At 48.3% G+C, this 18,682-nt stretch overlaps 1 protein-coding gene across 4 annotated transcripts in view; it reads right to left on the bottom strand.

The window, feature by feature from the left end:
- Nfkb1 (nuclear factor kappa B subunit 1) overlaps positions 1–18,682 on the bottom strand; it is a 102,679-nt gene that overhangs the window by 58,139 nt on the left and 25,858 nt on the right. For 2 of the 4 annotated variants that reach the window (XM_063260557.1, XM_003468027.5), the window contains exons 4-5: positions 16,092–16,132; positions 12,487–12,585 (exon numbers count right to left, since the gene is read on the bottom strand). In XM_063260557.1, the coding sequence (XP_063116627.1) occupies positions 12,487–12,585; positions 16,092–16,132 (140 nt within the window). The remainder of the gene's footprint in view (positions 1–12,486; positions 12,586–16,091; positions 16,133–18,682) is intronic. The other 2 variants (XM_063260558.1, XM_005002887.4) reach the window with 1 other exon arrangement.

Below are 18,682 nucleotides of genomic sequence, written 5' to 3'. Positions count from 1 at the left end.
GGTCAAGGTGACACCAAGAGTTTTTCTGAGAAGGGGAAGCTGCTGAGAGGAGCTGGCAGGACTGGGACTCTGCTGGGCATTATTCCATGCCCCATAGTGCCACAATGGGAGTCTGGGCTGGAGAAAAGAATCCAGGATCCAGGGCATGAGTATGCACACACACACTTACACATGCACACGTGTGCACACCTGTGCACACCCACAGCCACACCCACAGCCACACCCACAGCCAGGAGAGGGAGGCAGTAAGGAGGTCAGGTTCTCATCCTGCCTGTCCCACAGTAACACCTGGGGAAGTAAGATCTCCCCTGCCGGGTGTGTAAAGATCACACAGCACCGAGACACAGTGAGGACTCTTGAGGGTCGGGGGGTACAGCATACTTCCTGATGTTATAATCAGGCATCGTCTGACTTGGGGGGCAATGACTAACACACAACGAAGAAGAGGAATCTAGCGGGATTGTCAGGTATTCGCCACACCTCTCCCCACAGGCAAGACCTCAAAGTCCAGGGAAGAGGAGATGGCACCCCAGTGAGGCCAGCGAGACAGTGTCACTCACGGTGACAGAGACCTGTGAGGCATCACAGTCTGCTGAGTGGACGCCACAGGTCACCCTGTGTCCGGGGTGAATGGGGCCATTAGGCCAGACAGCGAGAAGCATCAGGAAATACATGGAGTAAAGGACAGCAGCTCAGGAAAGCCAAGAACACGGAAAGGCAGGCACACGTAGGGCAGCTCATGCCCGCAGGTCAAGCGTTACTAAGACCTTGGTTAAGCGTGTGGCTGGCATCAAGTGGTGGCACCCAGATGGGCTTCCAAGTGTGCCTTGGACGGGGGACAGGAAGGAGGCAGCTGCAGGGGCTGGAAGAGTCCACACAACCGCAGCAGCGATGAGACACTGCACAGTCCATGGGGCAGCACTGCTTCGCACAACCCTAGCCCACTTCATCTTCCAGCGACACTGTGGGGACAGCACTGCTTGATCAAGCTTTACAGAGGGACAGAGAAGTTAACCAACTGCCCCAGGGTCGCACCCCAAACAACAGCAAGAGCTGGGTTGATCCACTATTCCCAGGATAGGTGAGCCACGATCCCCAGGGTGGGTCTGCTGTTAATCACACGGCAGTGCCACCTTCCTTGAGGTCCAGGGGTGCAAAAGGATATGCGAAAGTCACTAGGTAAAAAGAGCAAGCGGGGAGTGAGGGTGAATAGAACCTTGTGTGTATGCATGAGTGTGCTCTGGGGTTTATGTTCATACACACGTGGATGTGTAAACACACACACACACACACACACACACACACCCTAACCTTGTAAATCCAAGGGTATTTTAGAAACCAACTCCTGAAATTGCTAACAATGCGTCTCTCTGGGAAAACAGGTATCTTGGGCAGAGGAAACCTACTTTTCATTAAATGTCTTTGCATTACTTGAATTTGCGTTACATGCAGTTGATATTTGTAAATAAATTTTATAAACTAGTCCTTAGTGGTTTTTTTGAAGTGACCCAATGGGAATGGTACTCGCAGCTTTTTGTACTGACCTTTCCTTCACTACATAAAGCACTGCTGGCCCCCTTCGTACCCTCACTGGTACCCAGGGGCTGGAAAGAGAGCAGCAAACAACAGACAAAAATGTCTCCCCATGGCACCAATAATGCTATTAAAGGCGTTGATCATTAGGAATCCAATCGTCTTGTGTCAGATGCCAGGGACTGTTATGTAAATTACTTCACCTATCTTCATCTGGTTCCTGAAAGGTAGATGTTTTTATTTTCATCTTACAAGCAAGAAAAACAAGATTGGAAGAAGTGAAACCACTTGCTGAAGCTCCCCTCTCCCCCAGAAGTAAGACCTGGCTTTTGCTCTCAGCCCAGCCTCCCCCTGCACCTCTGAAGACACACTTGCTTTAGCTGCTGGAGGTGAGCAGCTTGGTGAGGTCACCAGATCCTGCAGTCCTGGTGCTCACAGGGAGCAGCAAGCAAGCTGTCTTCTCTTGATCTACTTGCTCTTGGCCAATATACTATGTGTGATCTGCTGTCTCCACAAAATCTTGCAGTGTATATTGGAAATGGCTTGAGCGGCTCTCAAGTGATGATGGTTAAATTTTCTGGGATTTTGCAAATGAGTTGACTCCATATTAGTAGCTTGGACTTGAAGATGCCAGGGAAATGGGCTGATGCTGCAGATCAGGGTGTTCTTGGGTATGTATGTATCTCCTGAGAAGCTAGATGTCTGACAGCACATCCTTCATTAGTCAGTGAGAAAATAGATAGGCTTTTCTCTTTCTTCAGGTATTCAAAACACTGGCAACATTGCAAACCCCTTCAACTTGAAGGGTTTTCTACTACTTCCTAAATACATAAAGATGATTCGCAGGGGAACTCCACAAACTCAAATGCATCATGGGGCTGATGAGGGACTGCCCCATACCCTCAGGACTACTGGTCTACCTCAGTGCCAGTGCAGTCTTGGAGTGGGTTGGACAGCACCCTCTCCCCCCAAACTCACACCCACTCGGAAGGAGGCTCAGAACTCAGTCTGATTTGGATACGAACTGTCTGTGGATGGAATTACTCAAGATGAGGTCATCCTGGGTTAGGAAGGACTAACAATGACTTGCCTGGTGTCTTTATGAGAGAAAGGCGAGGGAGGTGGGGACGCAGAGATGGAGCGAACACAGCTATGTGAGGACAGAGGCAGGCACCAAGTATTTTGGCCAAGCGCCTAAGAACACAAGGGTTGGGTGACCATGAGAAGCTAGACAGGGCAAAGAGGGGTCCTCCCTGCGTCTCCAGAAGGAGTGGGGGCTCCAGAGGGACTGTGGATGCTGACCCTCCAGAACCAACACATTCTTTGGCTTTAAAGGATGGTGCCACAGTGATCTGCTATAGCAACCCCAGGCCACTGACAGATACTTGTGCACAGCCATGTGAGCACAGAGTTAAGGAATCAAGCAAGAACTTATAAATTCCCTTCTGGCCTCCCAAGACTTTCCCAAGACAGCCTGTGTTACTTCTAAAAGCAAATTTTTGGTATCATATTTGGTTTCTGTTTCCCACCTACCCGCCCCAGGTAAAAGGAAGGACACGGTATCACCAGTCAGTTAGGGGGACTGTGCTAGAAACACACTAGTGAACTGGTGAAACTTTTGTGTAGTTCCGTGAATCTGCAAACCAGCCAACAAAGCTGCCTCTCAGCATCGGTGATAGTGTTTGGATATGGGGAAGCGAGCAGCTCTCATTTCTAGGTGCTCGCCGTGTGCCAGGAGCTGAGCAGTTCACGTTATACACGCACTCTAGGAAGCAGGTTCTGTGAGCCGATTTTGCAGCTGGGGTTGCTGAGGCCCAACAAGTTATTTAATGGCTGATGACCAGCACCACTAAGAAGCAAAGTTGTGCCCAGTCTGGACCAGGGGACTTCAGAGCCAATGCTTTAAGTCCTGAAGTGTGGCCCACAAGCCACCCAGGAACAGACTGAGATCTGCTGCTGAGCTCTTGAGGTCCCCGTGCCCCACGACACCTGTCGCCACTTTTGTACAGCCTCTGTTCCTGTGTCTCCGCACTATGTTCTGGGAAGTTTCCTCCCACCCACTTTGCCATTTAATGCACATTTTTCCCACTGTATACCAGCTTGCTTTTAATTCACTGAGTTAAATCCTTTCCATGATTATAGGTTTAATTTTTAAAAGCTTGACTTTGTTTTCTTTTTTTTCTCCCCAGCCTGTTTTCAAGCCTACATTTCATTTCTCTAGCATAAGCAAACTTATTTTGTCTTCACACAGCAAACAACCAGACAGTTATCTGGAGAATCTGGGGTGCATTTCTGCTCCCTTTGTTTAGCAGAGGACACAGCCGACCTGGGGTCAGGGCTCACGCTGTGTGAACTGCGCCTTTTGCTCCATCCTGGCTGGAGGGCACCGCAATCTGCAGCTGCTTCCTGGCAACACTTAGACTTCAGTTCTCTGGACTACAGAGAGTGTGCAAATCTGAACTCCAAGCCTGTAAACCTGGAAGAGCTGAGCCTGATTCTCAAGAGCAGAGCCTGGGCTGTGACCAGCAACACCTTCCTTCTCGCTCTGCATGAGGGTGCAGCGAGCAGGGGCTGCCACGCCACAACAGGTGACCTGAGCGGACGCTGTGCTTCAGACTGCAGTGCCCGAGGCCACACCTGTCCCTGAAAAGTTGTCAAAAACCAAGAAAAAACAAGCTTCTCAAGAAGCTGGGTCAGCGAGTGTTTCCAGGGTGCCTGTGGCCTCACGTCCAGCCCTATCCTATCATATTTCCTCCAAATCTTCCCTTTTATTTTAGCAGTGCTGAGGATGGACCCCAAGGCTCGTGCACCATGACCACAGAGCCACCCCAGCTCCAAACCGCTCTCTGCCTTCTGGTGCCTGAGAACCTTCAACCTTTCTCCTACATGCCACTGTACCAGAGACAAAAGGCGGGCCACAGTTTAGGTGCGGTATTTTTGTTCTACGTATTCGGCAGTGGCAGAGTTATCCCTTCTGCCTGTCTGGAGATGAGCACAATCAACCCCTGGAATCTTTCAGAGGTTTTTATGCATAGCACGGTTCAGGATCCACGCGGCACTGGCTCCCACAGAATTCACAAGGAAAGCAGTGCATGTTGCTCTGTGTCTTCACTACCTCTTACCTTCCACTAAAATGGGCTGGCGGCTGGCGCTGCTCGTCTGCCTCACATATCCCCCTCAGCCCGGGGTCCTGCTGCCCAAGGTACGGGCTTAGTGTCCACCCATCTAGTTTAGTTCATGGGCAAATACTGCTAAAGTACCACTTGCTTGATGCATTTGAGGCTTTATAAAAAGAGAATAAGATAAACAATTTAGAGTCCTGGCCTTTTCTTCGTATTAGGTTACAAGCAGTTTCCATACCAGACAGAGTTCTTATCATTGTGCTTTTTAAAAAATGGCAACAAGAGCCGGGCATAGTGGCTCACGCCTGTAATCCCAGCACTCGGGAGGCTGAGGCAGGAGGATCACTGAGAGTTCGAGACCAGCCTGGGCTGCAAAGTGAGCTCAAGCCAGCCTGAACTGCACAGCGAGACCTCGTCTAAAAAAAGACAAAAAAGAAAAAAAAAAGCAAAACATTCGATTCCATAGCTGTACCTGGATTTCTGTATTGGATCAGCTGCTGTAAGGCACTGTCCTTATGTGAGAGGACGTCCTTCAAATCACCATAGAATTCTGTATGGCTTGGCTATGTGTAGGACTTGGCCTGTGCATGGCACCCAGGTGTCTCTGCGGTTAGAATGTTTTTGGGTGATTCTTATGCACACCATGATTCAGAACCACAGATTTAAAGAGCCCCACAAGTAGAGACAGGTCTCCTCTACCATGCTAATTAATTGTATTCTATGATGATATCGCAGTATGGCCTGGGCCAGCGTCTATAGCTCTGTCCTCCAGGGCTGTGGGATTCAGAAAGCGGCATTTTCTCCCTTCCAAAATGCAGGTTATTGTGATGCTTAACCCTAACCCCCTCCCTAGCCCTGAGCACAGTTAAAGCACTCTGATAATCACTCTGCTGGCTGCAGGGGTTGGGGAACAGGGACCCAGGGGGCAGACGACCTAGACTGGGAAGGCAGTGATCTAGGAGCCACTTGGCAGGTGGGTTGCCCAAGGCTGAAGGAAGCTTGTGGTGTCAGTTCCAGGCCTGCATGGTGGTGGAGGCGGGGACAGAGGTGGACACTGCAGATCCCCAGGTCCCTGCATTCACTGTACCTGACTGAGGAGAGTGAGCACTGTATGATAGGATGGGTCCGACACTGAGCTGGACACCATGGGCTCAGGGGACAGTTGAAGACTGCTTGGATTGAGCAATGATACCAACAGCAACACAGCTCCAGGGAAATGCAGGAAAGGAAAACAGAATAGCCAGGCCACAAGCTGCCAGGTCACCAAGCCAGCACCGAGAAAAACAACTGAGGACTCTCAACTCTGAGGAGGCGGTAGCTGTGTTTGTCATGTTCCCTAGCAGTGGCTGGGCTACCCATTTCCCTGGCTGAGCAGCTTTTTGACTTTGCTTTCAAAGGCCATTTTACAAACACTGCACAAGGTAATAGTTTGTTCCAGGAGCCCAATGCAAAAATTGAAAAAGAAAATTAGACAGAAGTCCAGCTCAGTTTTCCATGGTAGGGTGGGGATGTGCGTGGACAGCCAGAGCCAAACCTGACACAGAACCTGACCTGCTAACAAAGGGACCCTTCCTCCCAGCCCCACTCAATCAGGAACTGGGGGAAGCAGAGAGGCCTGCCCCCCTTCTCCATCACCAGTGCTAAATCCTCACTGTCTTCCACCAGCTGGCTTTTCTGACACATCTTGGGCAACCTGAAACATTCCAACTCACATAAACTGGAGGGGAAAATGCAAAAATACAAATGGAAAATTTTAAAAATGCAAGAAGAAAAAGGGGGAAATGTTAAGAAGACATCAGAGACCAGTTTTTTAATTAGCTGCTGTCAGAAAGCCAAAGTGATGTGTACCCTGCAGCACACATTCCTAACCACGCTGAGAATCTGACCAAGTCCCACATGGTCTCCCAGAAAAACACACACCAAGCCTGGTGAATCAGCTCAGGAATCCAAAGCCCTGGGCGAGGGCTGAAGTTCATGCACTCAGGGGTCCATGGGCCCCTGGCCACAACGCCTTGCTCCACACAGAAGCGGCTCTATGGGTGTCCCGGAACCCTGGCTGCTTCCTCTTAGGAACACACTGCCCAGTGAGCTTCGGACAGGACGGGGGCAGAGGAGTCTAATTAATTAGTGTCAACTAAAAAGACACTGATGCCTGGTGGACTGATTATTGGAGATCTTCCCGTTGGGCCATCAGTAGCTGACTCAGACTAAATTATTCAAAATGAGCACCCAGCTGTGGCCGTGGCACAGGAAACCTGCATGAGACAGGTCCATACGGGCAAGGCTGGTCACATGGGGCCCTGTGTGCGACAGCTTCTGGTGCCGATGCAGAGCTGCCAGCCCCTACTGACCTTGACAGAAATTTAACATGCAGGATTCCTAAATGAGAAGCACCAAGAAACTTCACGTCTTGGTCAGCTTTTGGGCTGGTGGTATTCGGGTTTCAAATAAGCCTTTTCCTCAGTGCAAACAGTCTGACGCGCTTTCAGAAAACACAGATTAAAAATAGTTAACTTTAAAAAATTAGTTATGCTTGTCCTAGTTTTGTTTCAATTCCCCTGCTTTTGATATTTACAATATTTACAAAATACCAGAAGAGAAAATAGCAATACTAACAGCAAGCTCCTGGCATTTGGGAAGCAAAGTGGCCGCTGTTGATTTGTGGGTAGAAGGGTCCAGCAACCGCCACGCAGGAGGCCCAAGGGAAGGAGGAACCAGTACCCGAGGTCCGTGCGGCTGGTTCGGGCCTCCTCCACCTTCACAAAGAGGAAAGCAGACAGATTAAAAATCTTCTTGCCCAGCTTTCGGGAATAAGCTTACGGGAGCTTCCCGGGCACTCCCTGCTGAGTCACCGACAGGCAGGGGCACACTGGGCCTGCAGCTCTGCGCTCCTGCCAGGACCCCGGAAGCCAGAACCCAGCAGGCTCTGGGGGAGCTTCTTGGGCCGGGGCGGTGGAGATAAACCATTTAGCAACAGGAAAACTTGCCTTAAAATAGGGCAGCACAGAGGCCAGTCTGCAAACTGACTCTCAATTTTCTCCTGAGCATTATTATTTTGCTCCAAGAGGCAGCACCCACTACACTGTGGGCAAACCTATTTTTATTCACATAGTCAAGAGGGACCCATAGGGTCAAAGCGAGGCCAGGTTAATTTTTAACAACCCCTCATGGAGCTTGAAAAGGAGCCACACTATGTAATCAAAGTGCTGAGTGAAGCTGGAATGGCCTTGAGAATCCCAGAGTTTATGAATGCGTACGTGTGAGCAGCGTAAGCACGGACATAAAGGCAAGAAAGACAGAGCTCAGACAGCAGTTTCCTTATAGAAACAGAGTCCACGGCAGGGGTGCTTTAGCTGCAACCATGTAAAATGTGAAATGTCCACGTCTCTTCAATGTATGTGAGAGTCAGTATGCAGACTTTCTGTGTGTCTGAACTATTTTATAATTTTAAATGTTAGCAGAAAAGATGGGACACACAGCAAAAGATCAGAAAACTAAATGGGATTCTCTCTTCTTGGCTCCATGACAGAGACTCACAGAACTGCGCTGGGGACGGCAGCCTGGGTTCCAGAAGCAACCTCCACCAGGTGAGAGATGTGCACCCTCACCTGCTCCCTGCTGGCCAGCAACAGGACACAACCCCAGCAGGAGATGCAGGGGCTCAGTCAGCCTTCCATGATTCACGTGGACAACCAGCGGGAGTCCTCAGGGGACTGTAAGTCTACAAGTCCCACGAAGCGAGCTCACGTTCTACAGCCCTCATCCCCTGCCAGCCCCAACCCTTCAGGCTAGCTTCTGCCCTGACTACCACAGTGCAGGGACCACTGGGCCTCTGGGCCTCTATGGGACAGCAGAGTGGGAAGGGAGAGCAGAAGTGCGGGGGGGGGGGGGGGGCTGTAGGTGAGGAAAGACAGCATCCACAGCGCCGCCCCTTCGAGCCTGAAAAGCACACTTGCTGACTGTGGATCGCAGCAGGGCGCGGAAGCGAGGTTCTCCCTGGAACACATGACCGCTGCAGGGACAGATTTCAGGGTGGGCACGGGTGTCTCCTGACTCTCCCTGCACGTGACAGTGTCCTCTGAGGGTGCTCACTGCCCAGTCCCCGGATCCACCCTCCTACCTACTCTGCGACAGCTCCTACTGGTCACAGAACTTCCACATACGGAGTGTCTAAGATACATGATTCTCCTCCTTTCTTTCTCCTTATTGTCCACATAAACTAATTAAGAGATTCTAGGAGAAATTATTCAGTGTCAATACTATGCTCATTGTCTTAAAAATAAAAGACCTGCATGTTTATTGGGTCATATACAAATGTGGACAATTCCATGTGATTTACACGATCTGACTTTGGAAAAGGATGCAATGGTGCACAGTGAAATTGATTCAGGCTTGTGTCTATGCCAGCTTTTTTTCTTTCTTTTGGTACCAGGAATCAAACTCACAACCTCACGCGTGTCAGGCAGGCACCTTGCCACTGAGCTATATCCCTGACCCTACATCAGTGGTTCTTAAGCTAGGATGATCCCCACCGGGAGATGTCGGACAGTGACACTTTTGTTCACTGCTAAATATCCCATCATGCACCCAGGAGCCCTCACAATGAAGAGTCTGGCCCCCAACAACCATAGCATTAGCTTGAGAGATACTAATTCAGGCCCCATGGCTACTCTACCCAGTTCTCTGAGTCCGTAACAAAGACAACCACTGGTGCCAAGGCTCTCCTCGTAAGAAAAATGCTGAGAACATCCCTTTTCAATGCTCAAGTGTCAGAGGAAAGGGATTTAAAATCATCTGTCAAATGATTGGTCACCCACGGGACTCTGTCACTGTTACAGGGACTCTGGAAGAAGGGCTCCAGAAAAAAAGCTTTTGTAACCCCTCATTACCTCCCTGTCTCATCTCTCTGTGAACAGTCTCCAGAGTAGCACTGTGTCCATTAAATGGTAGAAACAGCAGAGCCACTTAAACTCCTCAGTGAACCTCGGCCAGGGGTATGGGCGGCTTCTCAAGGTCAGGGTGGGGAAGTTCTCTAAGTTCTTCCTCGTCTTTTTAACTGGGTAGCACTGTAATAAATATACACTCAGCCAGCAAGTGAGAATGCAGAGATGCTGCTGCTCCAGCTGAGGCTCAAAAACAGCCAATCCCGAACGTGTATATCTGGTCTCACTTTATTATTAGAGCTTTATAAATTTCCCACTGAGCACGAAATGCCTTGATATAGACATGATTTGTCAACAACAGCTGACACCCAGGCAACTTTGTTTCTAAGTTCTTTCGGGACTGCGGGGCAGCAACATGGCTTTGGGAGGTACAACAAAGACGGAGCTTGAGCGGATGCAGATTTTTGTGAGTGAATCCGTTTACCACAACAATGTCATGTGTTCTTAAGTATGAAGAACTGGTGCCGAGCCACAGAGCCCTGGAACAATCAGATTTTGATTGTTTTTTTTTCTTTCTCGGAGCTGAGGATGGAATCCAGGGCCTCCAGCTCACCAGCCAAGCGCTGGACACTGAGCTACACTGCAGCGCCTCCCAGGTCAGCTCTTCAGTAGCTGGAATCAGCATCAATGCTGGTGAGGCACAGCCTGCAACGACCCTTCTCACAGGGGTGCGTGGATCTGATGCCCGGACCTGCTGCTCTGTCCTGAGCTCCCTTCTCTTATCTTCCAGAATTCTCCATGCCTTATCTTACTACAGCCCCAGTCCTGTTCCTGGCCCCCTGGCCCCAACAGAATCTCACCACACAGGCTCTACAGAGAGGATCCTGAGTGCCAGGGTGCTAAAGGACAAAAAGTCCCATGAGAAAGGCCAGTTATTCCTCTCTGTGGCTCAGTTTCCTCACAGGCACTGTACCTTTGACCTGCAGGGTTGTTATGAATATTAAAAGAGATGATGTGCACACAGTATCTGGCAGTACTTGGCAAATGACCGACTTTCTGTGAGCACTAATCCCCCCCCCTTATTGGTATTCCTGATTCCTAATCCACAGCTGAAAGCCAGGACCTTGTTGCGATGGTTAATTTTAGGTGTCAACTTGGTTGGATAGGGTACCTAGTGTGCTGGCAGGCGCTGCTTCTGGATGTGTCAGTGATGGCAATTCCATCAGTGGAGGTCCAGAAAGAGCAGCACAGCAGAGAGAGACATCTTTCCTCCCTCTTTCCTGGAGCCAGGTCACCTCTCCTAGAAGAGGAGGTCAGAGCCCTGGGCTCTGCAGCCTTTGGACCCTTGAACAGACACTAGCAATCTTATCATGCCCACCCACCCCTGGATCCTTAAGCCTTCAGTCTTATAGCTGAGAGTTACACTATTCTCTCTTTGTTCCAAGGCTTCTGGACTTAGAATAAGCCACGTTACCAGTACCTCTGGGTATGGCCTGCTGTGGGATTTACCTCTATAATTATGCCAGCCAGCTCCTGACATCCATCTGTTCACACATCCACACACACATTCATCTATCCATTTATCCACCAACCCATCCATCTACTCACCACCCCATTCCACCCACCCACCCATCCATTCCCACAAATCCATCTATCCATGTACCTATCTACCCACCCACCTATCCTTCCATCCACCTATCCACCCATCCATCCATCCACCCACCCATCCATCCATCCACCCATCCATCCATCCATCCACCCACCCATCCACCCATCCATCCACCCATCCATCCACCCATCCATCCATCCATCCATCCATAGGTTCTGCTTCTGTGGGCTAAAGACATTGCATTTACCTATCTAATTACCTTTAATAGGGAAAATGTTCTTCATTACACAACTATAACTGAAAGCCTTAACTGAAAATATGGCTCATAGGACTAATACTATGGTTATTTTTCATTCAAAAGTAAACAATGACAGAATAGTACTTTTTTCCTTTGTTTTAAGACAAGGATAAGTATTAGAAAAGACCTTGGACTGTGAGGAAGGAGAAGAAACAATGCAAGCCTGGCAAAATCAAGGAACCATTTTCTTCCGTCAGTTTTGCTGAGGGCCGGACCTGCTGAGCACCAGCTTACACCAACGGCTACCAAGTCAGGAGCCCAAAGCAAGTTCCACGATTGGGGTGTGCAGTGTTGATGGCTCTTTGGCCCCTGCTTTGGGTTACTTGGAACAACTACATTGTGATGGTGAAATGGCTTTCGTGGGAAACCACAACCAAATGCTGACAGCAAAGCCTCACCTAACTTAGAGAAAGCCGTTCTCAGTCCAACAGCAGACGAGAGCAGCTGCAGAAGCACAGGTGTGCCCAGTGGTTCAGCTCAAGGAGGCACAGTGTGGTCACGCACATTTGTGCAGGCTGGGGTCCCTGGGGTCCCCGAGAGCTCATGGAAGCATCCTCACGGAATCTCCAAAAGACCCTGCTAAGCTGCCGCCTCTGCATTGTGCCAGCAGGACACTGAGGCTCAGAAGTGTGCACAGCCTGCTGCACTGTCTGGATCTGAATTCGTGATCCTGAATGGCACACGACCTAAGCCCCCCGCAGTCATCATCAGTCCTATTCACTGATCCCTCTGCAGCCAAAACAAGGCGCTTGTTTCAAAATGTTTTTAAAGTTCGAGGGTTTACTGCTGAGCACGACTGAGAAACAGGAAATGTTTCTTAGCTGATCTTGAAAACATTTCTACTCAATTGGAAATGTTAACAGTTTACAAAACTTGTTCCTTCTATTGCTGTGACAAGATTTCCATTTGAAAATTATAACCATCTTGTGAATCCTTTACTTTAGGAGCAAAGGCAAACCGGAATCATTCCAAGCAGTCTGTGATTTGGCATTTAGCAAATCAAGTTTCATGGGCCCCTGCGGGAGGAGACCCCAGACTTACTTTGACCTGCGGGTAGGACTTCTTGTTCTTCTCACTGGATGCGCCCGGAAGCCCACCGTGGGAGGGGCCTTCACACACGTAACGGAAACGGAATCCTCTCTGCAGAGGCGAACACAGTGCCAGAAGCATGAAAAGCAGGCATTAAATGAGAGTGACAAAGTGACACAGAACTTTCTAGTGCTTATGTGTGCTAGATGGAAACACAGGAACTGCTGAAAGAGGACCCTGGCAAGGAGAAGGCATTTCTCAAGGTCACCAGGGTGACCGCATGATCTGGAACCAGTGAGCTGGGAAGCCCGGTGGTGTCTGCACGGGACAGGCTGCTGCAGCGACACCCAACACCAGGGCTGTGGGGCTGGAGTCAGAGCGCCCCTCACTCATCTCAAGTTCCTGCCGCACTCTGAGCTTCACCACAGCAGGGACAGTCATGCTCCCTTGACTGTGACTTTGAGGCAGTCATTCTATACCCTGCTGATGACAGCTGGTGGGGGCGGTGGGCTGCAGAGGCATCCTGTGGGAGCCACAGCACAGCCCATGACACGCTGAGCATTCCCAGCTCCTCTCCACACCATGGGAAGGGCTTCAATTTCATGATGACCGAAGCAAGGAGCTCAAGCTTATACCCACTGATGCGAATGAATAAAAGCAAGATGGTCCCATTATATGGTCTGATCAGGGAATTTTGCAGCTGCATTCATCAAAGAGGCTGCTGGCACCTCTGCTGTGTGTGAATGACCCTGGGAAGGCAGACCTACCAGCCCTGTTCTCTGATAGACAAGAAGACCACTGACACCAGCTAAGGCCCAGTCTTCGAGGCCCCATTCTAACTGCTTATGATCTAGAAGGCTGGCTTAACTATAATTCTTCAGCCTAGTATGCAAAGACCATTCTTCGAATGGAGTTCATAGTCACACTAAGGAAACTTGCCTGAAACATTCACCTTTGTAATGGTGTCATTCAGTGCACGGCAATGTCAGTAGTTCGGAACCGTGCAACTGCTGAGCTGGATGGTTTTAGCTTTTTCTATTTCACCCTTTGGTGAGAAGAGGAGTGTGTTTGTGTCCTTTAAGAAATAACCTCAGGCTTTCACCTATTTTTATTGTGTGGCAGGCTTTATGGGAACAGTGCTAGGCCATTAGATCATCAGGACATCCCTTGCTAGGAGGGTTTCTACCACACATATGATAGAACCCAGCAGACACTAAAGTTTCATCAGCTCTGAGCTCACAGCCCAACGTGCAATCTGCCCTCCTTGACTGTATGGCATTTCCTCTCGCCTGGTAGAACTGTGTAGTCTATGAGTGGCCCACGTTCCTGGAACTCATCTGAATCTCCATGGAGCACAGACACACAACCTTACTTTCTGATGGTACCTGATTTCTGAAAGAGATGCTCCCACAGTATGTTTCGCTTTGTGAGGAAGGGCTGCAGGGCTCAGTCGGTGCTCCAGTCTGGAAAGTTCTCCTGCACCATGCGGCCTGCAGTGTGTGTCCAACTCACCACAGCAAGACCTCAAATCACTTTCACTTCTGGCTCATCTGAAGCCCCCAAGCCTGGATACCTGGGAAGCCCTCAGAAGAGAGGTGCTAGGGATGCTCTTGCTGTTTTGCATCTCATAAAATTGAAATTAAAAGAGTAAGTTGCAGATTCAGCCCTAGCCTTTTTAAGCAATGGCTGTTGGCTTACTTTAAATAAAGAAATGGAATTTCTAAAGGCGTGAGACACCAACAACACGGGTCACAGCACCGTGGTGGCTGACCACAGAGGTGGAGGTTTCCCTGACTGCTAATTAATTCAAACACAACTTCAGTCTTAAACTGGGATTAGCTAATCAGCACTGAGAACTGGATAGTGGGAGATCTGCAGACGTGCTGTGACTCATTCCTGTCACGGCTAGGAAACCCAGGCCAGAAAGGCCCCAGAGTCAGAACATTTTTCTATCTTAAAAAAGTGACTGAAGTGATTCATTATCTTAAATCACAAAGTCCCTTGAAGGCACTTGGAAAAGTGCATCCGTGTTCACTTTTGTATGTTATCGAGAGTAGAATCAAAGAAACTCCACATGGGTATGACCAACCCATACGCGTGTAGTTTGAAAAATAATAGGTATTATTCAGGGTTGCAGGACAGCATCTACATTTCCACACAAGCTAATTTTTAACCTGAATGTGGAAATTTAGAAAATTTTTCCCCCAGAAAGGTAAGATGTCTTTAAATGATGGTCTGAATTCATTTCTCAGTCTGACTTTCTGAGACTCAAGGCTCTTCAGTCCCCAACCCTTCATCTCGGCCACACCGACTGCTCCAGAAGAATCATCAAGCCCAAGTGGGAAGCACCCTGTAGCCGGGCGGAGACTGACCCCTGCGTGGCCTCTGACTTTTGCTGAAGTCAGACGTCAAAGCAGCAGCAGTGTGGTAAGTAAACGCCCGATGCACTCCAGCGAGCTCTTACACATGCACGATGAACTGGAGTCTGAGTCTAGGAACTACATTTGCCTTGCAGGGAAACCCTGAGTACCAATCTTGCCTTAGGGCTGCTGGGAACTGCATGTGACAGTCTTACTGTGGCACTACACTTATGGAAATAGGTGTCTTAAAAAGTAACTTGGTGTGAGGACAAATTTTAGTTGCTTGGTTTCATAAAACAGTGAGCTAGGAAATCTTCGAGGAGGCCAGGTCCCCTGTCGAGTCTCAGGATACCATCACTGGGGAATGGGTGACTCTGTGTGCGAAGTCACTACTGTGGAGCTGGAGGTGGAAAAAACAAGCCAGCATCGCTGGCAGCTGTGAAGGGACTGACCCCACTAGCAGCTAGAACAGTGGCCGAGGTTCCCCGTGGGTTCCTGTCGTGAGAGAGAGGCTGTCCTCTGATTCAGCCTTGTGCAGACCAGCTGGCCATCAGGAAGACGGCTGCTGGGCCTCTCCTAATGAATGAAAGGTCCCCCAGGTGGACAGGAAAGCTGCCTTCCTTCCTTTCACAGCCCTGGAGCTGTACAGTTTCTACCATGCATTTTTGCAGGGAGTTGGGACTTGGTTTAGAGAAGCCATTTCCACCCTGAGCTTAGAGGAAGAGCCTAAATAAGATAAAGCATCCCTCTCCTGGCGCTAAGAGCTTGAGTCCAACCCTGGCGCCAGCAGGAAGAGAACTCTAACTTTCACGCCCAGCAGCACTGTCAGGGCCTTCGGTGACATGTTCCGCAGACAGAGAGGAAGAGGCTGGACCTGCTGCAGGAAGGGGAGGGCCTGGGGAGGACGGCACATGGCTGATGTGAGCTTCACGTAAGTGTATTTTCTCATAGACGAAAATGGGTGGAAATAACTCATGCCTTCCTGGGAAAGGCTGATAGCTAATCTGGTGGAGACGGCGGAAGCCAAGGATCTGTAATTAACTGGGCTTCACAGAACCACACTGAGGTTCAAGAAAAATGAGCAGGCAAAACGGGAAGCAGAAGAGCAACGTCGTTATATAACTTGGCAGGTCACTGATCTTCCAGATAAACTGCTTCCTCTATAAAATTTATTTAGTAGTTTTCAATGCTTGAGATCTTAACATTAGCTGTAGGGATCTAAGATTGTATGAACAGTCCCCCCTTTAACCGTCTTACCTGTTTAGGTTGCTCTAATATTTGAAGGTATGGACCATCTGCTAAAAACAAAAACAACAAACAGAAACCAAAAGACACTGTGAGGCTTCTCAAATTGGGTATACAATGTAAAGCAAGTCAAAGTTATGTTTTTAAATAGATGTTTCAAATCAAATCCATAGCTACAGTTTCCTGGGGATACAATTTCTCTTCCTGGTTTGAAATATCCCATTTATCGCTTCTGAGACAATCCTTTTACATTTTTAGAGGACCAGATAAATTCATGTTTGCTGACCATCCCTCCCAACAGTGGGCTCATGGGTGGCAAGGATTGTTGCCTTTGCAATTCTGTCTCCAACAAAATACTTTTTAAACAACAAGAATGCCAGTTAAAAGCAGTAAGCAGTTCCCAGGCACTGCGACACTGTGTGCCTTTACGTCACGTGCTCCGTGTGACAGTTAAAGAGCTGACGTGGTCAGTGCCGGGCATCTGCTTCTCGCCGCCCTGTCTTTCTGTTCTTTGCCCTCACCTGACGCCCTAAGTGTGGGTACCGCCCTCACACTCTACCCTTGACTGTCTCTCCTCTCCATTTAATTTGGCCAATGAGACACAGGGAATTGTACTTATTAATTCCTGGCTTGCAATGTTATAACATTTCTGAGTATTAAACTCTCCCCAGAACTCTACTCCAAAAACACAGATGAAGATAGGTACACGCCAAGTAATTACTGAAAAACATAATGAAGAATAGAGGCTGAATCCCCATCCTACTACACCTGACTTGAAAATCTGAAGGGTGCCAGGGGTTTAGCTCAGTGGTGTAAGAGCCAGCCTTGCAAGCGCAAGGTCATGAGTTCGATCCCTGGTACCAAAAAGAAGAAAAAAAAGGAAGAAAATCTGAAGGGCCATCAGACCCTCACCAGCACAAGTATTTCCCTGCTTGGCCTGAGGAAATTCCCCGGCACCTCGGCTGGTTTGTGGGTCAACAGCACCATGACCTGGGCTCTGTGACGGAAACTTTAAGCCTCGGTCCCTTTAGCGTATTTAGTACTGACAAGGCCCTGGAACAGAGAGGCTGTGAGGACAGAGTTTCTACCTCCTTTCAGATCTGCAGATAAAGACATCAGTGAGGAGATAATCTTCACTGAAATTCAAAATAAATTAGAGAGAATTTATTTTTGTCTTCTCAGCATTATGATGAATCGGACAAACTAAGGGAACTTTAGGAAACCAAAGTATAATTATTCACTCAATTTACACAGAAGTCAGCTGAAAAATTACTGCATTTGAAGCAAAATGGTGTAGGAGAGAGGAACAGGGAGTCCTTGTCAATCGGGTCAGGTGGGAAACAATCTCCCTTCCATATGGAAGTCGGCCCTGAGCTTTGCAAACTACTTCTAGAGAAGTAGCTGTAATTTCAAAATTTAAAAAAATGGCTAGAATTTAAACTTCCGCTTAGGAAATACAACAAGTTAACAATAGAAATATGTTTACACCACCGATAACGTAATAAATGTAAAACAATTTCTGCTGGGGTATGATAGAGCATATGGAGAAGAGAGGTTCTGGGAAGCCACGTGGGTACGGCATCGTGGAACACATTCACATCAAACTCAGGCCCTTCTCTTCTCAACTCTTTGAAAAAGACTACTTGCAAATCCACTTTATTTTTTTCTACAGGACTTAATTTCCTTCATGTGAAATTTCAAGTGAAATGTCTCCATTCTTCTCCTTGAGAATATGCATTCAAAGTTAAATCCTCTAGAAAATTAGACTTGACGTGCTCATCTCCCTTTTAAGGCCAATTCTGGGTGGGAGGGGGCCACATTTCTGATCTATAAAAGTGATATCTGCTGCTCACAGACATTTAAACTACCAGCCTCGCAGGTACACTCAAACCCACAGGGTTCAACAAGTAGTTGATCTACTAATGGTTTTCAATATAAAAGACCTGGTAATTGAGAATATCCATAATGAAAACAAGTTAATACTGGTTTACACAACATCTCTACTCTTTAAAATTTGAATAAATATCTCATACATCTTGGTATCTAGAATCTAAACTATCAATAGAGAGGGAACACATATGGATAAAAATGGTGAGTAGCCAACTGGAAAATAAGATTTCTAGGTATAATTCTGAAAGCTTTTCTAATAGCATGACAACATCACTTCCATAACATGAAGCTCTGACCTCAGAATGCCGGCTAACATGCTTCTTCTGATTGTATTACTTCTATGCACATTGATGTCACAAAAAAGAAAACATTTTTAAGCAATCTGCCTCCGGATACTGTTTGTTATTCACAAGGCATGAAACTGATAATCTGTACATTTCCTGAGGGTGGAACCAAGTTCTTACATGTTCAATAAAGCATTAACACTAAGAAAAATACTTTGAACCCCAGAATTGAGAAGCTCACAGGAAACACTGATTATCAAGACACTCGCCCGTTTACAGGAAGCTGACCCAGAGCTCAGATTGGTCAGCACATCACAAGGCCTTAGACACCATGGCCCAGATAATGTTTTGTGGGGGAGGGACAGAAAGGCTCTTGTCGTGGCTGTGTGTGGATGTCCCCCCAAAGCCTCATGCAGTCATAGGAGGGGT

The sequence above is a fragment of the Cavia porcellus genome, unplaced genomic scaffold (genome assembly GCF_034190915.1).
Source record: "Cavia porcellus strain 051 isolate PalLab524CR breed Dunkin Hartley unplaced genomic scaffold, mCavPor4.1 scaffold_14, whole genome shotgun sequence".
Classification (NCBI taxonomy): Eukaryota; Metazoa; Chordata; class Mammalia; order Rodentia; family Caviidae; genus Cavia; species Cavia porcellus.
Note: the sequence above shows the minus strand (reverse complement) of the source record. Positions and strands in the feature narration are given on the sequence as shown.